Source organism: Hyposmocoma kahamanoa, unplaced genomic scaffold (genome assembly GCF_003589595.1).
Source record: "Hyposmocoma kahamanoa isolate Upper Pololo Valley unplaced genomic scaffold, ASM358959v1 93, whole genome shotgun sequence".
NCBI lineage: Eukaryota > Metazoa > Arthropoda > Insecta > Lepidoptera > Cosmopterigidae > Hyposmocoma > Hyposmocoma kahamanoa.
Window position 1 is genome coordinate 22,036,345 of NW_020654810.1, and position 22,504 is coordinate 22,058,848.

The window sequence follows — 22,504 nt, forward strand, 5'->3', positions numbered from 1 at the left end:
CTAGTAAAACCTTTTATTACTAAGTCAGATACAAATATGAGACAAGCCATTAGTCCGGAGGGAAGACTACCACACAATCTAGTAAGTTGTTCAATTATTTATATTTTAATCTCCGTATCGAACATTTTCGCAAGAAATGTCTGTACTCACGCGCATCATACACCAAAGTGATCCCTTCCCTCACCCCTATCTCCACCCACGCCAGCCCGTCACGCGATGCGACCGAAAGTCAGACGTTATTATGGCTATGAGTCGGCAGATAACTCATATTGCGTTATCGTGCGAAACAAACCGTACTTTTATATGAAATGGAATGCAGCGCAAACTACGCAACTCAAATTACGCGACTCACAACTCACAAAATTAAGCTCGTCTGGCCTCACAGTAAGTTAAAAAGGATAGCGCACTTTCATATGAAAATAGTGACAGTCATAACATTAATACGAGGAATCAAAATAAACTTTTCTGTTCTTGACAGTCGTGTTTACAAAGTGACAAATTCCTTTAAGGGGTAATATGTACGCTTCTATTATAAAATTCCGGTTAATATTCAAATTTTGCCATTTACGAGGTATAAAACTATAATGAAACGTAATTTTATTTAGTCACGGTTATTTATACAGCTTCTGCGTACTTGAATGACAAAAATGTAAGGTGACCTGTTTAGCTCTTACAGGTTGTCTTGATCTATTATATTCGAAATAAATACGGTAAATGAGAAATATGTACAAATGTTTATTTATAAAGCGCAACTATTAGTTTTTAACTCATCGTTTCATGGGAATTAAAATCAATTCAATTGAAATAAATTGCAATTAAAATCAATTGCAATTGAATTGATTTTTTAATCTGATTAATTTTTCTGATTGAAATTTATGTGATTAACGCCCAACACTGCTCTATGGTCGCTGGTCGACAACTAGCGGAACGTCAAATCAAGACACCCCGCGAACCCCACCAGGTTCAGGTCGGGAGAAACTGGAGATCGACCTACATATCCACAGGGGAGTACGGATAGTTCACGAGCTGCATGTCAGGAGAACTCACCTCAGCATTGCCGGAGGAGCAAGAGACGCCACTCTCACAAGAAAGAGAAGCGGAAGGAAAAAAGAAGAGAAAGGGAAGGAAGAAGAACAGGTCAGGGAGGAAGCGGTTGCGAGGACACAAATACAGGAAACTGCCTGATGTCGAAGCTTAAAAAAACCTTAATAGTTCTCTGTTCCTAATTCGCCTACTTGCAAGCGCCCACGTGGTATTTATCGGAATAAAAAATCATACAAAGACAATTTCAATCTTATGCTGTCAGCATTAAGAACGTTATTTATTTCTCCATTTTAAGATTTTCATATAAGCCACTTCTAAATACAACAATCTTTAGCCAGGAATTTTGATTGCAATAAAAATTGTACATCAAAATTTGTATTCCGTGAATATATTATAATTAAGATTCTGTCCAAACAAAAGTATTTATTACTTTTACGAATTCACAGTCATAGTATTAAAAAGCCTTGTGTTGCAAAGCAACCCGTATTACGAATTCAAAAGACAGGAAGAGCCAGTGCAATCATAGACAAAGAAGATTTAAACTCGTATATCTCACGGCCTGGAACATATATTAAGGCCACCTGACCACTAAACCAGCTTCCATAAGGTGGATCGTCGGAATGTTTAAATACCACCAAAGAAAAACAAAACAAATCGGATACTGAGCATAAAATGCTTACCCCGGCATTCAAGGATGCCTATCCTGAGACACGCTAAGTATTTGCCTAGGTTATTTTATGATATGTAAGTGTAGGTATACAGGTGTGTCGCGGCTATGGGACATAGGAAAAGTAAACGAAAAAGGAATTAAACTTATAAGGAATTAATAGTAACGCATACACTCATAACCCCGCACTACGGGAAACCCTGTATGGCAGGTGCCATGGAAACACACATAGACAACCACAAAGTACACCCAAACGCACGAGAAAAGTAAATATAGGCCATACAAATATTATATACCATACTGGTAACCGTTCGGCCACGGAGGCAGTTAATATTCCTTACAAATAATCTTTTCGATCGCCATCATAAAGATGTAGCAGCAGTAGAGCTCCTGGTATGAAACAATTCGTGCGGTAATGTGAGCATTACACTGTTCCGGTTTTGAAGAATAAGGATGCTGGTGAAATTATAGGCATGTGATTTTTGCCAACTTCTGTCTCAGGGTGACGGGCGCAGTGACAGTGCCCGTCAGATCTTTGCGATTTAAAATTCAGAGTGGCACTACAACTGCTAAGGACAGGTGTGTTGCTTACAATACAACTTAAAATACTATGGTGTATTAAAACATAGCCCCCATGCTTAGGGTTACCATTCCAAAATTCGGATAGTCCAGATAAAACAACATATTTGCAAGTAAATCCGCTCCTTTTAGTAACATAATTAAGTCGAAAATCACTCTCTAACTCAGCAGCAGAGATGGGCAAGCCACCGGGCAAACAAATTCTTGTCGTAAATCGAGGTTTACTACAGCATTGTGTTGTTAATTTTTTTAGTTTTTATTCTGAAAATGTTACTAGGGTAGGCGAAAAATTCGAACAAAAGGTCAAAAAGCCAAAGATGTCCGGATAAATTTTGACGAATGGTAACCTTACCCACGCTAGATCAATACCGAATTAAAATTCCATCATAAAAAATTAACACCGCAAATTACTCCTAAGTATCAGAATAGCACGTACCTGATTAATCAAATACTTGTTATCTGTATAAACAAATGAAAACAACACAATGCCAAAGTCACCTTTATGTCCAACGTGGATTATTTGCTCTTTCCACCTGAGTCAGCTAATGCATCGTATCGGGTTCGACACTCGACAAAAACGTTAATGCAAGTCATAACAAATTAGGTGCAGATCGTATTGCGCATACGCATGCAAATTGTATGCAGTTTTAATAATGTGCACGATCATTGTAATGTAATTTAACTTTTTGTGCGTGTGATTAATTTAGTCGAGCATTGATTTATTTTTTGTTGGTTTGTTTATCCACCTCTACAACATTCATAAAATGGGAGTACCACCTGTCGTTTATCTTGTCAAGTATAAAGACTATCTACGTTAGAGACTTTGTGTAAATAACACAAAAAAAAAATTTAAACTGAATCGAAAACATCTAGCCGGGAGTCTGAGATCCTAATTCCGAAACTCGCTGTGAATTCATTCTTCCCTGATCATTTTATGTATTATTTATTTATAGCTCATAAGTGATGAACAGTGGGTTAAAACCCAATAAACCCGTCCGGGTTGTAACACATTTCTGTCCAAAATACCGTAATTTGGTATAACTCTATACTTGTTAACTAAAATAACGATAATTCGAATTTTAGATCGACATGTTTCTAACCAATTCGTGGTCCTTAATCATGTATTTTTTTCAATGATACAAAGTGACGGATCGACCAAGTTGTTTACCTGGTGGTAAGCAACACACCTGTCACAAAAATCAGACGGGCACTGTAAGTGCGCCCGCCACCATGAGACAGAAGTTGACAAGACCACGCATTGGTTCGAAACATGTCTAGCAAAAATTCGACAGAAATACGTGAGTTATCCGTTATTGACCGACTTCAAAAAAAGGAGGAGGTTCTCAATTCTATTGTATGTTTTTTTTTTTTTATGTATATTACGCGACAACTCATTTGGGAACCGAATCTTTTCTTGTTGGAAAGAAGATATCCCTGATGTGGTCCCATTTAAATTCGAAGAAAACATTCCACCTCTAAGAATGGCAAACTAGAGGATATGACTTTTGTGATTGTTTTTTTTTTAACCGACTTCAAAAAAGGAGGAGGTTCTCAATTCGACTGTATGTTCTTTTTTTTGTATATATGTTACGCGATAACTCCGGTATTTGTGAACCGATTTTCATGATTCTTTTTTTGTTGGAAAGGGGGTACTTCCATAGTGGTTCCATTTCATTTTGAAGAAAATCATCCACCTCTAAGGGTGGCTGTTCACGCATGAAGATTCATTTTTATAAATAGCGCCTAACTTTAATTTAGGAGCAATTACTTTAATGGTTGATTTTGCTATTTCTCCCATTCGAGGCGTTTTTCTCTCAATATACTTCGAGTAGTGTCGTAGTGAGAACCCATTTTTATTATCTTCAGTGTCAAGTCCTGTATAGTGGCGAACTAGGGGATATTTCAATAAAACTTAGCTTCTTCTTCTTCTTAGTTTAGTACTTTTGAGGTCGGTTTTTATAGTACTCTGTACTGAGATTATTAGTACTCTGTGCTGATTAATTTTAGTTAATATGTCTGAGTCTCATGGTGGTTTTCTATTTATAATTCCATACTTGTTATGAATTTCGATGTAAAAAATCTTTTTAGATGAAAAAAAGACAACTTCACACAATACCCAACTTGCAATCCTGTGGATGCTAATGATGCACATAACATAACGATTGGATTTTTATGAAGATCGATTCAATAAGATATAACGATATTTTTTTTGCATCGATTTATTTCAATGCGATTTTCGAGCAAATCGAATCATCTAGAGAGATCAAAAAGCAATAAACATTTTGTAATAATATCATTACGCTTGGGCAAAACTCGATTTACAACAAATATTTAGTTGTAAATAGTTTTTCCTTCGAGTTCGGTCGTTAATGGGTTTTAACCCGACTTACACACGGCGTGACAGGGACACTAACACCGTGTCTACAATAATAGCAGCATTTAAATACTTGTAAATGCAGTTAAGACGAATTTATGGGATAACCCAGTGATTGGTCTCTGAAGTCTTCTTTTTAACCGACTTGAACTTTAAAAAAAAGAAAGAGGTTAAAGAGGTTCTCAATTCGACTGCTTTTTACGACGTTACGCGATAACCCCGGCGGATAATTTGTGAACGATTTCGATGTTTCTTTTTTTTTGTTGGAAAGAGGGTACCTCAGTAGTGGTGCCATTTAAATTTCAAGAAAATATTCCACCCCTAAAGGTGGCAAACTAGGGGATGAATGACTTTTGAGGTCGGTTTTTTTAGTACTCTGTACTGAGATTATTCTTCTTATCGTGTCGATGGCATACACCTACACCTTGGATTGGATAGAAGTGGTAAATTGCCTAATTGTAAATTGCTTGGGTTTTTGTAGTGAATACCATGCGCAATTGAGAGTAAACAAAGCTTCTCCTCACTGTTTACGATAGCATAAGTGCAAAATCAAATTAATTTAAAATATACACCGGCGCTTTCAACCATGTAACTATACAAAGAGAAGGAAAATTTTCAGTACAATAAATAAGTAGAAGTAATAAACACGTAGGTAATAGACGATAAATAACACAAACGAGGTTGTTACATATTAGCACATATTAACGCAATGTGTTCTACAAGGAAAAATATGCAAAGGAAATATTGCACGGCGTAAACAATTTATGTAAAAATCGACTGCTACAAGGAGGAGAACTAGTGCCCTAATATTTTCTTTGAGTCACGCCTCTATTGGGCTTAGACTACCAACTGCCACAGGGTAGTTTCCTACGATCTAGTATTTTTTCTGTTTTGGTGTCCCATTTATAACGAGCAAAAATTGCGAATTAAGGCACTATCATGTCAAAACCAGATAAAAAAATTTCAACACCATGTTTTGTAAATTCGAATAACAACAGGAATCTTTCGACTGTTTTTTAATTTTTTTTTATACTATCAAGTGGCGGGACGAACAAGTCGTGTTGCAGTGCCACTCAGAGCTTTAAATCGCAAAGATCTTAGGGTCACTGCCGCCGTCACTCTAAGACAAGACCTATAAGCTGTAATTTCACCAGCAACCTTTCCCTTCCAAACCGGAACGCAGTAATGCTCACATTACTGCTTGGCAGCAGAAATAGGTAACGTAAGGTTGTACTTCCCTGGACGTATTCATTCATAAGGAGCTCTAGTGCTACTAAAATCTGCTGTTATCAAGGGAAAAGAAGTTTATTCAATTTTCAATAGAAGTAGCTTATTTTACGAAGCAAAATATCAATGTCTAACATAAAAAGTAAGTTAAATGCAGCTGTTTCCGTAATTAACCTCAAAATTACACAAATACGAAAAATACTATATCTTAAAATGCTGTTTTTATTATTACAGTGTTCACTACTGTAATAATAAAAACAGCATTCTAGTAGCCGTAGTGTGTACTACGGTCTAATACCTTCTTATTGAGGCGGCGGCGGTCCGACCGGAATTGAAACGCGCGACGTCTTTATCGCTCTTATTGCATGGACATAAGGCTATTTCTCAACATAGCTCCGCACTAGGGAAACCCTGTGTCGTGGGTGCCATGGACACACACGTAGACAACCACAAATTACACCCAAACTTACGAGAGAAATAAATGTAGGCCATACATATTTCTCCCGGCTCGGGAATCGAACCTGGGACCTCTGCGTGTCCGGCATGGTAACCGCTCGGCCACGAAGGCAGTTAATGCCCAGATATTCGTTTAATAAGTGGTGAATAGATCTATTCTTAGTCATCTTTATAATATTTTTTTTATTTACTATTTATTTATTTTATCAAGTGACGGGACGAACAAATCGTAGACCTGGTGGTAAATGACGCGCCTATCCATAACAATTGCAGTGCTATTCAAAGCTTTCTATCGCAAAGATTTGAGGAACATTGCCGCTGCGCCCATCATCTTGAAACATGCATCAGGTTGACAAGTATCGTATGTCTGTAGTTTCTCCAGCACCCTTGCCTTTAAAAAATTGAACGCAGTAACGCGCACATTACTCCTTGGCGGCGGAAATAGTAACGTGGCAGTACGTCTCTGAACGAATTCATTTACAAAGAGCTTTGCTGCGACAAATTTATTACAATGGTGATTAGAATACTCCGTAAAGGAGATTTGTCATTGTATTCCTTGCAGTCGATGGTCGCAGGACCTTATTACAGCCTGCTGCAGTCCAAAGCTGGACATAAGCCTCCAAGTGTACGCCATAGTGTCCGATCACCCGTTTTCCGCATCCAACCACTATCCGCGACCTTCTTCAGACAGTCCATCTTGCAGGGGGACGTCCTACGTTTCGTTTGCCGAGACGTGGTCTCCGAACCCGTCAACTCCATCGCTCATCGGTTCTGCGACAGATGTGGCCTGCCCACTGCCACTTCAGCTTGCTACATTTCTGGACGATGTCCACAACTTCAGTCTTATGCCGGACGACTTCGTTCCGGACTTTGTCCCTTAACGAGATACCCAGCATAAGCCTTTCCATAGCTCGCTGAGTGACGTGTAGTCTGTGATCCAGTTTGATCGTCATATTCCACGTCACGGCCGGTAGGACGCATTGGTTGTAAACCTTGATCTTCAGCCACTGCGGGAGTGGTGACGAGAAGACATGACGCAGGGTTTCCCCACTGCGGGGATATATATTAATATAACAGCGTATGATTCATTTAGTAAATATACAATATGATTAAGAAAACAATATGCGATAATGATAGTGAGAAAAGGAGTTATAAAACGATAACAACTTGACAAGAATTTTATAAATGCCTATAACAGAGATCGAGTGTGAGATACGTAACTAGGAAGGGAATTCCCCAACCTGCATAAATAACCCCCCTCTGTTTAGAGGAGAAATGTGCCCAGCACTGGGATGTATTGAAATTGTAGATGAATAAAAATATTTTTATTGAAAAGTCATATTCAAAATTGAAGACTACGTGTTAGATAAAGTTGTATGGAAAGACGACATGGCTGTAGATTGCACACAAATTTGGAAAAGTGCAATCCCTAGAGTAGATTCGTCCTTCTTAGGAAAGTCAGCACAGTGAACGAGCATTAGCTTAAAAAATTATTTTTTCAAGGGTTTTATTAAAATTTTACCCATGATTGATTGTTTGATTGTGACTATAAAAAATGATATATCATTTCATAATAAATGAAACGTCATGTGGGTCTATGACTCGGCTTCAGTGGACTATAAAGTATACAGCACTCACTGATACCCTGACATAGCGCGTAACAATAAAAAACACACTAACAAAATATCAACTGCACACGTCTGAGCAAAAACGACACTCAAAATACAATTAAGTTCCAATAGGCACTCATTTTTACTGAACGAATCCAAAGATAACCATAACCAGGGGAATCAATTATCAGTTGCTGGGGAATAAAAAAACTACAAAACTGATTACTTTTTCCGTGAACTGATACGTTTCAAAATAACAACCAAACTATTGATAAGAATTAACCCAATCTTTGCTACTAAACAGGTAGATAAAACATTTAATATCATATTTCCCACAATTATAATTTAAAAAATCTTTATTTTTCGTTACAATACAAAAACCGGTAGTTTACCGGTCAGCCCGTAACCACGGCCAGTGCAACCTGGCCGAAACGTCGGTAAACTAGGAAGGTGTGAAAAATACCTATTCGTATGTAAACGCGTTTAATCCCGTTTCCAAATGTTAGTAAAAATAAAATATTTAAAAAAAACTTTATTTAGTCTACAAATTTAACAACGACAACATTGTCTGTAGTCTATCATGCCTTTATGAGAGTCTCAGCCTAAGCTGTCAGGTCTTGTTCTTTTGGTGAAATTCGCTTTTGAGTATATAACTAGAAATAGAGAGGAAATAAGGGCCATCCATCCCTGGCAATTCACCAGGCAAATGGGCCCTATATCACTTTTAAATATCAATTCTCGTTTGCGCTGAAACCACAACTGACCTGTGTGTACATTCCAAAAATGTTCTGTATTTATTGTATTAAAGATAATATCTCTGAAAATGGGGAGTTGTTCCACTAGTTGGTGTGAAAAAACAGGAAAAAGATTTAATTACGAAACAACCGGAATCATATTTTATCGGTTATTAAATATGTAATTTTTTAATTTTCTTGCATTACATACAGCCGAACTTATAACCTCCTCATTTTTTTTGAAGTCGATTAAAAATAGACATTCTGATATGTACGTACAAAAAATTTATTGACAATGAAAAATCAGGTGAAGGCGGTGACATAAACAAAGCATTATATCCAGTGGAGGCATGTATATTATATTAACATGCATTTAATTTGATGACTTCATTGCTGATTACACGTAATAATAATAATCTCAGTAAGGAGTACTAAAAAACAAACCTTAAAATTTCGTGAAATTACATCTAAGTATTTGCAAAGCTTTTTTGAAATCGGTTACCGGAAATTGCGCGAAACCGGATTCATACCCAAGTTTGTAACTCTTAGGGTATTCCAGAACTCTACTCAATACTCAAGTCCTTGCCATTAGGGTCGTATTTCCAGTGCTTGAAATCATACTCAAGTCTGCTCAAATCCTGATTTGAGCATTGAGTAGAGTTCTGGAATACGACTCTTACAGGTGGAATATTTTACTACCATCTAACTTTGAACTACTATCGAGGTATCACTTTCTAACAAAAAAAGAATCATCAAAATCGGTTCACAAATGAGTCATCGCGTAACGTACATACAAAAAAAGTCGAATTGAGAACCTCCTCCTCTTTTGAAGTCGGTTAAAAAGTATATTTGTTGTTTTTACGACCTGTTGACTTTTTTTTTGTAAAATAAGTGTGCAAGCCTTCCGCTACTTTCAAAAATTGGTTCACGTCATTAACTTTGATACTGGCAAAATTGTCCCTGAATGTGTAAAAAAAATTGCCATAAAAATAAGCATACCTAAACACGAAGAAAGATTTTGAATCCGTAATACTTATTCCGTAGTCGCAGTCTACGGTAACGTGGGCACATCAATATAAAACACAAAGAGATTTTATTTTTTCAAAATTTGAATACTCAAACAAACCAATGTAACTCAACCTTACCTTCGGGAAACAAAGTTCAAGGTCAGCAGTCCCTGTGCCACCCACATTGGTCACTTTGTTAATACATCTTTCTCGCATGTTTTTTTATATCGAATGGTACGACAGCATCAGTTCTATTAGCATTCTTCCGTTCTGAATTTGTAAAAATCTTTTAACCGAAAATTGCAAAAATGTAAAAGTTAAAAAAAAAGTACCGGATATCAGTAATGCATCGGCCGGGAATCGAACCCGGGCCGCCCGCGTGGCAGGCGAGCATTCTATCACTGAACCACCGATGCTCCCAAGTAATGTATTGAAATTGGTCATCACTTGCTGCCGCCGCGTCATTGTATTTTAATATAATCTAAAAAACCGACTACAAAAGTTCGTGGAATTACATCTATTTGCCAAGTTTTATTGAAATCGGTTAGCGGAAAGTGTGCAAAACTGGCTTCACTCCCTACTTCGTCAATATACGGGAGTTAACACAGGAGATGATAAAAATTGGTGCTCACTGCTTAAAGTACTTACATTGATAGAAAAACGCCTTCAATTCAAGCATAGCAAAATCAACCATTAAAATAATTGCTCCGTATAAAATTTGGGCGCTATTTATAAAAATAAGTCTTTATGCGTGAATATTCCGTCGCCCGTTGAAAGCTTGCCTTTCAACCAGTAATACTTGCTTCAGTAGTAAGTGGTCAAATTTTTTAAAAGTTCTTGTAGAAGTTTTGATATCGGCCACTCTATTGACGTCATCAGTGCCAGGAAACACAGCTACAACTCGACCCAAATTGCACTTTAACGGTGGTAAATTGTCCTCCTTTGGAACTACTAGAGCGTTCATCTTCAATGCGTCTTTTCGAGTACGCCTACGAGTAGACATATACTTTGCTCCATCTGCACCAAAAATGTTGTCGAAGTTTTTCAATTTGCTGGAAACGATTCAAGCGATTGTTTGGCACATCTTGATTAGCCTGGCTTGGCAAAGAAGTGAGCGGTCTACCGATGATGAAATGTCCTGGTGTCAAGGTCTTCTGGATAGCTTGAGAGAAGGGATAGTGGTCGTGAGTTGAGGATTGCTTCAATTTGGATAAGTGCTGTACAGAGCGCTTCAAAATTTAAGTTACAATTACCCAACACTCTTTGTAAATGATATTTGGTCGACTTTACACCAGCCTCCCATAGACTTCCGAAATGTGGCGAATAAGCTTGAATAAAACCGAAATTTATTTCTTCATTCCCCCTACGCGTAATGAATCTGCGCAATTCTGATAAATAATTACCGCTTGTCAAATCTATGGAGGGCTATGTGCATCTTCACCAGCCTACATCCGCGACCTTGACAACTAACAGTTAAGTTCAATTATTTTCTTGATTTGAAGCTTATTTATCCTTGAATCCAGGTAGACAGAATCGGTGCTCACTGTCTAAAGTATACTGAGAGAAAAACGCCTTTAATTGGAGCATAGCAAAATCAACCATTAAAATAATTGCTCCTTATAAAATTTAGGCGCTATTTATAAAAATAAGTCTTCATGCACGAGCAGCCATCCTTAGAGGTGGAATATTTTCTTCAAAATTAAATGGGACCACTATTGACGTACGCTCTTTTCAACAAAAAAAGGATCATTAAAATCAGTTCACAAGTGCCGAAGTTATCGCGTAACATACATGCAAAAAAAAACATACAGTCGAATTATGAACCTCCTCCTTTTTTAAAGTCGGTTAAAATTAAAATATGCATAGTAATTTCCATGCTAGTCTTAATAAGGCAACATCCATTAGTACTTGAATTATTGAATACCACTGACACTCTGTTAATACTCAACTGCCATTGCAACTAGATTCTAGCAGAATAACAAATGTTATCATAATTGCAATATAGTCTCAGAAGAAAATCAGGCAAATTGGGGCCCTGGTCAAATTACGGGCACATAGAACTTATCAACTTTATGTCCCAGGATGACGGGAGCAGTGGCAGTGCCCATCAAATATTTGCGATTTAAAGTTTTGTGTCACAATGCAACTGTTGTTATATAAAGGACAGGCGCGTCGCTTACCATCAGGTGCACGACATTTTCGTCTCGTCACTTGATATTATAATTTGTTTCATGAATATCGTTTTCTTTTCGTGACTCGTGATAAATGCACTTTTGAAATTGGTTTTACTATGTACAGCCAGGGTACGTATTGTCACAGCAGTACCCGTGCTATTCAAAATATTGAATAAAAACTAATAATAACTGTATTGAAGGAAACAAATCAATTGCTGGTTTTCATGCTTTACCTGGTAAGTTCGCTGTTAGATACACAATGTTAATATACTTCTCAAATTAATATTCATTCAGAACTTGATAAGAGACATAAAATCTTTCTTAACAACATTGACCTACCATAAATAGGTCAATGCTTAACAAATTGAATTCTAAATAAAATTTTAAACTTGGAACGTAATGAAATGTACATTTAAAAATCATCTCGGACTATTTCTTTTTTGTTTTTTTCCCCCCTCTACTAAAGAAGCAAACGTACGCACCTACATAATTATATGTCTCGGAAATTAAGAAAGAATTAGTAATTAAAATAAATTATCAGTAATCTAATAATCTATTTTAACTGAAATAAAATTTAAACATTGGTGACGAATTCAAAGCGTATTTTATTATCTAATCAAATTGCATGTCACGCATGTATTTTACCAATCCATGCACCAAGTTGGTCCTTTACTAATAAAGTGACGATATTCAATGTTAAATTTTTGGAAAACTGTCGTTTATAGGTTTTTCATATAATATATGGCTGGGGTCTATGGGAATATATTGCTAAAAAAATACATTGTCTAATTTCTTCACGTTATTATTGTGTAATAATAAAGTGTTTTTGTTGTGTTTTTGTTAAAGCTTATTGTGCAACGTACCTTTTAGGTTTCCAGCGCTTCATAAAAACTCCAAACATCTTGAAATCCTTATAGCACTAAACTAATTCTTAATTAAAATTTTCTATTTCACTAACGATTGAAGAAACTATACAAGCTACGACATCACTTTTATACGATACGAACTAAATAATTTTGTATATGACTATTCACAACAACAACACTACACGAAATTACGCACTTCCTTGCCAAAAGTATTAAGAAATTGACAAATCTCACTAACGACCAGTTATTGACATTGGATTTAAATCACATAAATAATTGCACAGAGACAAACATTAGAATTCCTAATCTAGTGACCTAGACACTGACCACAATTCAAAATCGATATTTCTTATCGATAACAGAACATGGACTTAATTACAAAGCTGCATTCCGTCGAATTTAAAATTCGAATTTCAAAATCATCAGATGACGCATTTTCGGCATTCGATCGTAATCATAATTTAAAAAAAACAAAGAATGATTTCCGGACGACACGACGTACTCGCTCGCCCGTCAACGCGCGACTGAGTCAATTTCGTTATCGCGCGAGAGAGAGTAGACTATGTTTGCAACAGTAAAATATCATTAATTCGTTACGATACGTAAATAAATTATCAGTTTCAATGGCAATTATTTATTTCATTAGAACATTGGCCGATCTTTATACATATAATATCAATTTATATGTTTGTATATGAGCGGAAATAGTGTCAAAAAATTAATTTTACAACACCAGCATCATTGGTCACATTTGTACACACACGTTGATAACCACAATAAATATTTTATTAAGGTCAGACAACTATATACCAATAGGCATACGTTTCTTCAAACTAGAGAATTCCCTGCACTATGACAAGCCATGAAATGCACTCTGGGGCACTGTCCAGAACATTCAACTCACAACTAGTTTAGAAATTTTAGTTTCTTGGTCCTATCGAAAATTAAACCTAAGTTACGGGACCTACGTTACCCAATCAACATAAATGGTCCGATATATATTTTTCCACTTGACCTTCACCAAGTCGTCCGTTCTTTATCACTTAGAGCTCTACAACCAGTTTACATTGGCTGTAGGAAAAGCATAATAACATACTGTCTTGTTTGTACACTGTGTGTTGACCGGGAGAACGTCAGGTGCGCGGTCGATCAGCTGCTGTATTGGCGCCATCTTGCATTCTAGCGCCATCTCGCGGTGACCTCTAACTTCGAGATTTTTAAATTAAATTGCCCTCTTCCTCACTTCTCCCGTCTTACTAATTATAATTCCTGTAGATATTCGTTTATTCAGTGACAATGGCGCGTATTATATTATTATTGTTGCTATGTTGAGTGTGTGCGTTATTTATTGATATTATTGAACTGAGCTTATTGAATGCAAAATTTAAGGGCTGATTGTGCTAATTTGTTGCACGATATGATGTACTTTACCAGACCATACAAAATCCTGAAAGCAGGTAAAGTAAAAGTCTAAAACATATTAATGCACATAATTTTTATATTGAGGTTTCTGTTTAGTTTTCTATATAGAACCTGCAAAATTTTGGTTTTCAACTGAAACCTTCTAGTTATTAATTTCACATGTTTCCAAAAACTTGTAAATTGCTCTGCGGGCCGCCCGCCCGATGTTCCGTCACTTTCCATTGGGCGCTTGTCAACGTCGGATGTGTGTGTGAAATTTTCTCCATCCTTTCTTATTTTATTATATTATTAATTTTCAACGCGCGAATTTCGGGACGCGAGTGTGGCCACCCATATTTCACCTCCTACAATTTGGTTTGCGTTCAAATACTTCGACTATTGCAGTGAATAAATAAATAAAATAAATTTCAATTAATAAGACTATCGAAATACTACTCAAAATCACATTCCCGAAGTGAACGAACTTAACCAAATTCTCGTATAGATATAGCCTAAATTCCAAGGCACACCTGCCAAAACTATTCGTCTCATGTTTTTTGTTACGCCTTCACTAAATTACAATTGTTCGAATTTCTCGTACAGTTGTCTAAATAATTCGTTCGGTAGACCACAACTGTTGATAAACAAACATTTAGAAACAAATAAATACGTTGAAAATTATACCTTTTTCTATTTAAATAGCGTTCAAATTCGTGTAAATAAATGACGAGTTTGTTTCTGTGTGTACTATAGTTGCAATGACCCGAAATTTTACATTGTTTAATTATTATTACTTTTCAACACGAACAAATTCATTTGTTACAGAATGTATTTACACACGTTCAGAGATAGGCAGTGGGTTAAAACTCAATCAAACAACAACCGCCCGGGTTTTTTAGCACTCCAAAACAGCACAATAAGATATTTTTTTTGGAAAGATTGATACAACCATATCGACAAAGCGAAATTGGCGAACTAAGCTCAAGAAGGCCTAACTAGGCCTACAGTTGGCACGCGTGTGGTGTGACTAACCACTGCTACTGTTTGTTGTTATGTGATCTTTTAACATGTGTACCAATGTTCGTCAAAAATAATCAAAAATACTATGTACGTACCATCCCTATCATAATTCATTTCACATAGCATAATTCCGGTAACGTTTGAGATTTGAAATTTCTAGAGATGTCGTCATGTAAAATCGAATCAAAAATAGATTTAAATTCATTGAAAATAATTTAAGAAAAGACAATAAACAAAATAAAAAAGATTCCATTATTATGTTATTTACTTAATTTACCAAAGAAAACTTCACAACAAATGAATAATCAACAACAACCAAACAAAAAGTCAACAACAAAGTGTAAAATCAACAGCAATAAACGAAATTTGTATAATTACACCAAAAACATCACGATAAGCTTAAAACAAAAGGAAAAGACCCGCGTAGGTACAAGGTGCATGCACTCTTATTGACGCGAGATACACAATCGCTGGTTCAATTTATCTATTTTATGATGTAAATCTCTATGGATAAAATATTCCGTTTCATGCATCAAGTAATTGGGGTAATTTATTTTCATCTTTATCATTCCATTTTATTTCTACTTAACATGTTACTGTAATTTTTATTTAAAATTACATCTGCAACGAATATTGTTTGTTTTTGGTAAATTGTGACAAATTTGCTGTCTTTGTGTAACCTGGCTGAGAGATTAGTTAGAAAAAGTATGCGTACAACGTAAAAATTGGAAATGTCACATGACTCATCCGGTGTGAAATGGACTACAAATTGCTTTGAAATAAAAAAAAAGCTTTCAAACCAGTGCTGCCGTTTGGGAGATACGATACAGAGAACTGATATACTTACGAACAATAATGACATACGTATTTATGAAGAATCATTTTATGTTATTTGCTTTTTTGTAGTTTATTTCTTTTTATGTTTGTTTTTTATTATTTTCTTAGTGTTTAAAAAAAAACTAAGTGTAGAGTGGTCGGCGCAGGGGGTGCGTAGAAAATAGAGACGCAGACTTTGTGGACAAGGCGTGTATTAATTAGAAGGCAAAAACAAGTCAATGGCAAAAACAAATAGTTTGTGCAGCCTGGGAATCAACATTGTGTCTCACTGACATGAAAGCACAAGGTTCAGTGCCCAAGCTAAGTTAACTTGAGAGCCTTTTAATGCCATACAAATGCTATAGCAGTAGAAACAAAACCAGTCATTCATCGAATTTCTTTCCATTGAAAATACAAAACATTATGAGGTGACTTATATTAAAAGTATAAATTGACTTATACTATTGAAGTTAACAAAACGATAGTGCGGATCAGGGTACAACTACTGCCATCTAGCGGTGGCGTGATGGAACTAACGGCGTGTTAAACGTGGCGTGGCGTGGAAACTCTGCCGGTTTAAGTGATAACTTTTTTTATACAATCTTGTATAAAAAAAGTTTATAAAATTTTATATAATATATAATCTTGTACACAAATTGTAAACTGTTTGTTCCCCAAAAATAAAATAAAAATTCTTACAGATACGTAAACAACGGTTTCAAAGTTGTAACTTTTATCTCTTTGCGTCGGGTATTAAAAAGATGGAATTTGATGAAGAAGATGAATGTTTGTTATACAAACACAATAGATAAAGCACATTGAATGTGGGTAATCTAAATAAGTGTACCGTTTTTTCTGACTCATTTGAATGTACATACAAGCCTGGACTCGAACCAGGCCTCTGCTTGGGAGGGCGGTATGTCAAACTAAGGGTCGTATTCTAGAACTCTACTCAATGCTCAAGTCAGGATTGCAATGGAAACACAAGCACTGGAAATACGACCCTAATGGCAGGGACTTGAGTATGATATGAATTGCTTTAAACTATACTCAAATCCTGACTTGAGCATTGAGTAGAGTTCTAGAATACGGCCCTAGGACTTCAAAAAATATAGGACAAAATAGAACTCTATATTTCACACAAGAACAAATACAAAATAAATAAAAGACAACAGACGGGTTATATTGAGTTTCACAAATAATAAAGAAAACGATATTTAAACAATCGGATTAATATAATAGGTATTTAATTAAATTAATATTGAAGCATACTTTGTAGTAAATTAAGTTCCGTGTATATGTTGGCGTATACATATGTGTGGCGGTGTTATTAATGTAGTAATCCAAATAAATAACCACATAAATCTATATAAATAACACCTGTGTAATAATTATGTATGTATATCTGCTTCTACTGTAAGAAGAGTTTTTGTATTGCTGTTCTTGGTATTACTTTATCTGTGTTTTCTATTACTATATTTCACGGAATTTTGAAAGTACATCTGCAATCTATGAAAAGCAACTAAAAAATATTAATTTTTATTAACATAGAATGGCGTCGCGGTAACATGTGATGACTAAGTTCATACAATTGAGTACTAGCATCGGTGGTTCAGTGGTAGAATGCTCGCCTGCCACGCGGGCGGCCCGGGTTCGATTCCCGGCCGATGCATTGTTTCTTATGCGGTTGGTTTTTTTTTTTTTCAGTCTTGCAATTTTCGGTTAAAAAATTTTTACTGATTCAGAAATTCAGAACGGAAGATTACTAATAGAACTGATGTTGTCGTACCACTCTATATAAAAAACGTGCGACAAAGATGTATTAACAAAGTGCCCAATCACAAAGGGTGGCAATGGGACTGATGACCTTGAACTTTATTACCCGAGGGTAGGGTTAAGTTACATTGGTTTGTTTTAAGTATTCAAATGAATTTTTTTCTGTGTTTTATATTGATGTGTCCACGTTACCGTAGAATGCGACTATGGAATAAGTATTACGGATCCTAAACCTTTCTTCGTATTTAGGTATGCTTTTTTTATGGCGATTTTATTTACACATTCAGGGGCAATTTTACCAGTATCGAAGTTAATGACGTGGACGAACTTTTGGAAGTATGCGGAAGGCTTGCTCAGTTATTTTACAAAAAAATGTCAACTGGTCGTAAAAACAAGAAATATACTTTTGAACCGACTTCACAAAAGGAGGAGGTTCTCAATTCGACTTTTTTTTTTATTTTGGTGATTCTTTTTTTGTTGGAAAGAGGGTAGTACCTCGATAGTAGTCTTATTTCAATTTGAAGAAAATATGCAACCTCTAAGGGTGGCGAACTTAGGAGATGAATCCACTTTCGCACAGTTTTTTTTAACGGAATTTAAAAAAACCTGGGCAAATTGAAAAAAATGTAAAAAAGATGATAATGTTGAAAAAGATGTAATTCCACGAAATTATGATGTCGGTTTTTTTTAGTACTCTGTACTGAGATGATTATTACCTTAGTATAATAACGCATAGAATGATAGTTTCATATCAAACGAACTGTCACAAGTGAGGCAAAAATCAAATTCATGTAGTCTAGTTTTAGTAGTAGGTTAATTTTCGGGTTTAGTGAATAATTATATAAAAATATAAGTTGAAACGCGTTACTTCCTTGTGGAATGTGATGTTAGTATGTATTTTATGTTTGTCTGACGTATTTTTACACTCGTTTACCGCACATTTCGTCATTTTTAGCTAAAATTCTTGAGCTGTTCGCGGTGCAATGACCTTGAGCACGGAAGGCCCGCCCGCTCATGTAGGTCCTATGGGAGCGTTTCAATTTGCCTCACTTAGCGTGTGCGGACTAGGTTTCTATGCGTTATTATTCTAAGATTATTACTTTATTTTATTAAAACAATCCCGGTGGTAAGCGACACGCCTGTCCATTAGTAGTTGCAGTGTCACTTAGATTTAAATCGCAGAGATCTGAGCGGTACTGCCACTGCGCCTGTAACTCTAAGACATAAATTGACAAGTCCCATGTGCCTGTAATTTCTCCTGCACCCTTACCATTCAAAACCGTAACGCAGTAGTTCCCACATTACCGCTTGGCATCAGAAATAGGTAAGGTGGCAGTACTATCCTGGACGAACTCTTTCACAAGCTCTACTGACTGAATCGTTATATAATTATCATTGTCCTCGTGCTAATGCAGTACCTACAAGCACCCGGGACAGCTCACCCAAGGCACTAGCCTTTTGAGTACCGGATGAAGTTCGTGCAAACGAGCTGGATGGATGGAGCTGGAAAATGTATGGAAAGTGACTTGGCTTTAGATTCCACACAAATTTAATTCAAAGTGTATTTATTCCATTGCATTTATGCAACTCTTAGAACTTCTTGCTCGTTCTTGTCAGAAAAATGACGCTTATTGTACTTATCGGGATATTTTTTGAAAAGTTCGGGTTTCAAGGAATAAATACTTGTGATTTCGGAATGATAGACTTAATTTTACAGGTCATGTAAGAAAAACCAAGTAGTCTAAGTATGCCATATTTATTCGTAAGCTAACACACTTTGGTTGTAAAAAGTTTCAATACCAATGTTTCAGTTTTTAAATAACGAATGTCTTACTTAGACGTAAACGCGCGTCATCTGCGCTTATGTACGAGGACGCGTTGTAGTCGTAACTGCCTTAGTGACCGAACGGTTACCATGCTGCCACGCAGAGGACTTGGGTTCGATTCCCGAGCCGGGAGAAATATTTGAATGGCTTACATTTATTTCTCTCGTGAGTATGAGTGTAATTTGTGGTTGTCTACCTATGTGTGTGTCCATGGTACCCGCGATATAGGGTTTCCCTAGTGCGGGCCCATTGAGTGTGTGAGTTATTATTATTATTATTAGCCGCGCGATACGTAATCGCGCATTTTGATAAAAGATAGTTTCAAATTTAGTTTTGTTTGTTAATTTCAGTTAGTTTTTGAAATAAAGAAACTACATTAAATTCTAAGTGTAAACTCCAGTGGAGTAAGCTTGTTGCTGAAACGCGATGTTTGTGCGCGTTTGAGTCGATTCATTACAGCGCGTCTGCGGCGCATATAAGCGCAGATGACGCGCGTTTCTCTAAAAATCGATTTAGCAAACTAATAAATTAAATTTATACGATGTTTTCACATATTTTTAACACAATACTAAACATTTTAATTCTTCACTTATATTAATTCTTTGATTTTGAAATTTTTACGCTAAGTGAAGCTGAGTCCGTTATTTTGTTTCTCCGTTCACCGACCATTCGTCATTCTTTCATGTTTTCGGGTGCTGTGCTTTTATCGACAATTTGGCTTGATTAGGGTTTTTTATTTGCATACTAATTAGGTTTGTATTTATCACTGGAACAACGGCTTTTGGCTAATGTCACTCAGTATTAAATCACATATTTTTTGTTAGTAATCAGCAGCGGAAAAACAAAATAAACTTTTAACCTTTAAACTTTATTCCAACTGATTCAATTGAACAAATTGAATAATTTAATTAATTAATTGACGATTCTATGGTTGGATCAGTTTCTTTTTGTTACCTTTTTGTTACCTTTCATGCAAAACTACTATAGTCATGCGTTTAATTTCATACATCAAGTTTAAAAAAAGTTTAAGTGTTAAAATCTTCGTTAAGTACCCAAGTATTTGACGAAGAGTTTAACGCCTATACTTTAGTTGTTTTGTAAGGCAGTTTTGGGGACTCCGTTAGCTTCAGCTCGTTTCGGCCTTTCACGCATTATCTCCGTCAGTTACACTATTGTCTTCTATCTCACCCCGGCTGTCATTTGTACGTCCATTATTATCAACACCGATATCATCATTCTCATTATCAGCATTTTCTGATGAGTCATCACCATCACCTTCATAATCATCCGGTAAAGTAGCTAACGTTATAGCTGCGCCTTCGTAATCGTCCTCTTGTGAACCATCAGTTTCACTTTCATTTATCTCAGCAGGGTTTTCCATGAAACCTTTGCAAGCTTCTATGCAGGAATCGAGGTCATCAAACTTGTTATACGTCTCACATCCCTTCCATTCGACCTCTTGACACTTTTCCACGTCATTGTTAAAGGTATATACATATTCCACCGTATCGCAATCCTCCAAGTTGATCGGTATTTTACAATCTGAAAGAAATTAAATATTATGAAATACCTAAGCTACACGATGTATCTGTAGAAATAGCATAATACGTGCGTCTGAAACTTTGGAAATATACAAGGTCAAACTTGACACTTAATATGTAAGAGATTTAAAGTGACGAGCTTGATGAGATCTTGGCTATGACCAGTAACTGACTTATAATAATAATTGTTTATTTTCAGGCAAAAATCCCATTTTACGTATTTTATATAATGTGGTATAATGGAACAATAATGATAATAGTCAAGTATAAAACATAGTAGTAAAATAGAATAAAGTAATAAGGTATGACCCATATAGGTCTTCGTCTAATCTATTTCCTGTTTGCGTCGCGGTGAATGGAAATAGATCTCAATATGCCGTGATCAGAACGCAAGAAAAGCAGAGAATTGCATGAACAACGCAATCTGTCCCAAAAGGAAGCAATACAAGCCCTGACAACAGCGAAGAAATCAGGTAATCCCTCCTCGGCGAACATGGTCGATGCACTGCAGTAGCATAATAACTTTATAAAAATGTCGAACGCGTCATTGTATTGCACTCTTAGGGTCGTATTCCAGAACCCTACTCAATGCTCAAGGCAGGACTTGAGTATGATTTAAAGCACTGAAAATCATACTCAAGTCCTTGCCATTAGGGTCGTATTTCAAGTGCTTGAAATCATACTCAAGTCTGCTCAAGTACTGACTTGAGCATTGAGTAGAGTTCTGGAATACGACCCTTAGAGTACTTAGGCTCGCTCTTTTGAAGTTAACCCACAATTGACAGGTGTAAAAGCACTGACAATAAGCCTGGAAAAGCTTCACCTCGTTACTACATTTAGTATTACTACGTAAATCTTTTGGCGAGCATGTTACACCGAATCGAGATAGCCCTCTTCTCTCTCTCTATGTCTCTATGTTGACTTATGGATTGTCATCACGTCGGATGGGTGATTTAATAAATTATTTTCTATTATTATTTATTTTGACCCATTGATAGTATTGGTGTTTTGCCTTATTTCCGTGGTTTGTAGTAATAATAACAATAAGGCGTGTCAGTTATCTCTTAACACCCACATACAGCAAATGTTTGAGCTTTGTATATACGGGCCATGAGCCCAAACTGGGTAAATCAGTTAAAAAACACCAGGCGGGGTAATTGTTGAGGTGTTAATTCTGATGTCAGTGATGGTAGCATGTTAGCGTCACACATATCAAAGTTAACTGTCACCATAACAAGAATGTGCAGAAGGTACAGAAAACAACGGCTCTCTTAGGTATAAGTTTGTAAAGAAAGTTCATTAACCAAGTTAACCAAACAAAAAATATTCTTCATTTATTTCTCTCTCTCTCTCTCTCTCTCTCTCTCTCTCTCTCTCTCTCTCTCT

At 36.2% G+C, this 22,504-nt stretch overlaps 2 protein-coding genes and 2 non-coding genes across 4 annotated transcripts in view; 1 reads left to right on the forward strand and 3 right to left on the reverse strand.

Annotated features, from left to right (window-relative positions):
• The window catches only part of LOC113237269, a 311,655-nt gene extending 298,816 nt beyond the window's left edge, over positions 1-12,839 (reverse strand). Inside the window, exon 1 of the mRNA XM_026473658.1 lies at positions 12,736-12,839. Within this exon, the coding sequence (XP_026329443.1) occupies positions 12,736-12,773 (38 nt within the window). The 5' untranslated portion in view covers positions 12,774-12,839. The remainder of the gene's footprint in view (positions 1-12,735) is intronic.
• Trnag-gcc lies at positions 10,044-10,114 on the reverse strand. Its single transcript has one exon. It is a non-coding gene; the product is annotated as a tRNA-Gly (tRNA).
• A 4,737-nt stretch (positions 12,840-17,576) lies between the features above and the next one.
• On the forward strand, positions 17,577-17,647 carry Trnag-gcc. The gene has a single exon. It is a non-coding gene; the product is annotated as a tRNA-Gly (tRNA).
• Positions 17,648-19,881: 2,234 nt separating this feature from the next.
• Positions 19,882-22,504, reverse strand: part of LOC113237517 — a 9,432-nt gene continuing 6,809 nt past the window's right edge. Inside the window, exon 4 of the mRNA XM_026474031.1 lies at positions 19,882-21,119. Within this exon, the coding sequence (XP_026329816.1) occupies positions 20,722-21,119 (398 nt within the window). The 3' untranslated portion in view covers positions 19,882-20,721. The remainder of the gene's footprint in view (positions 21,120-22,504) is intronic.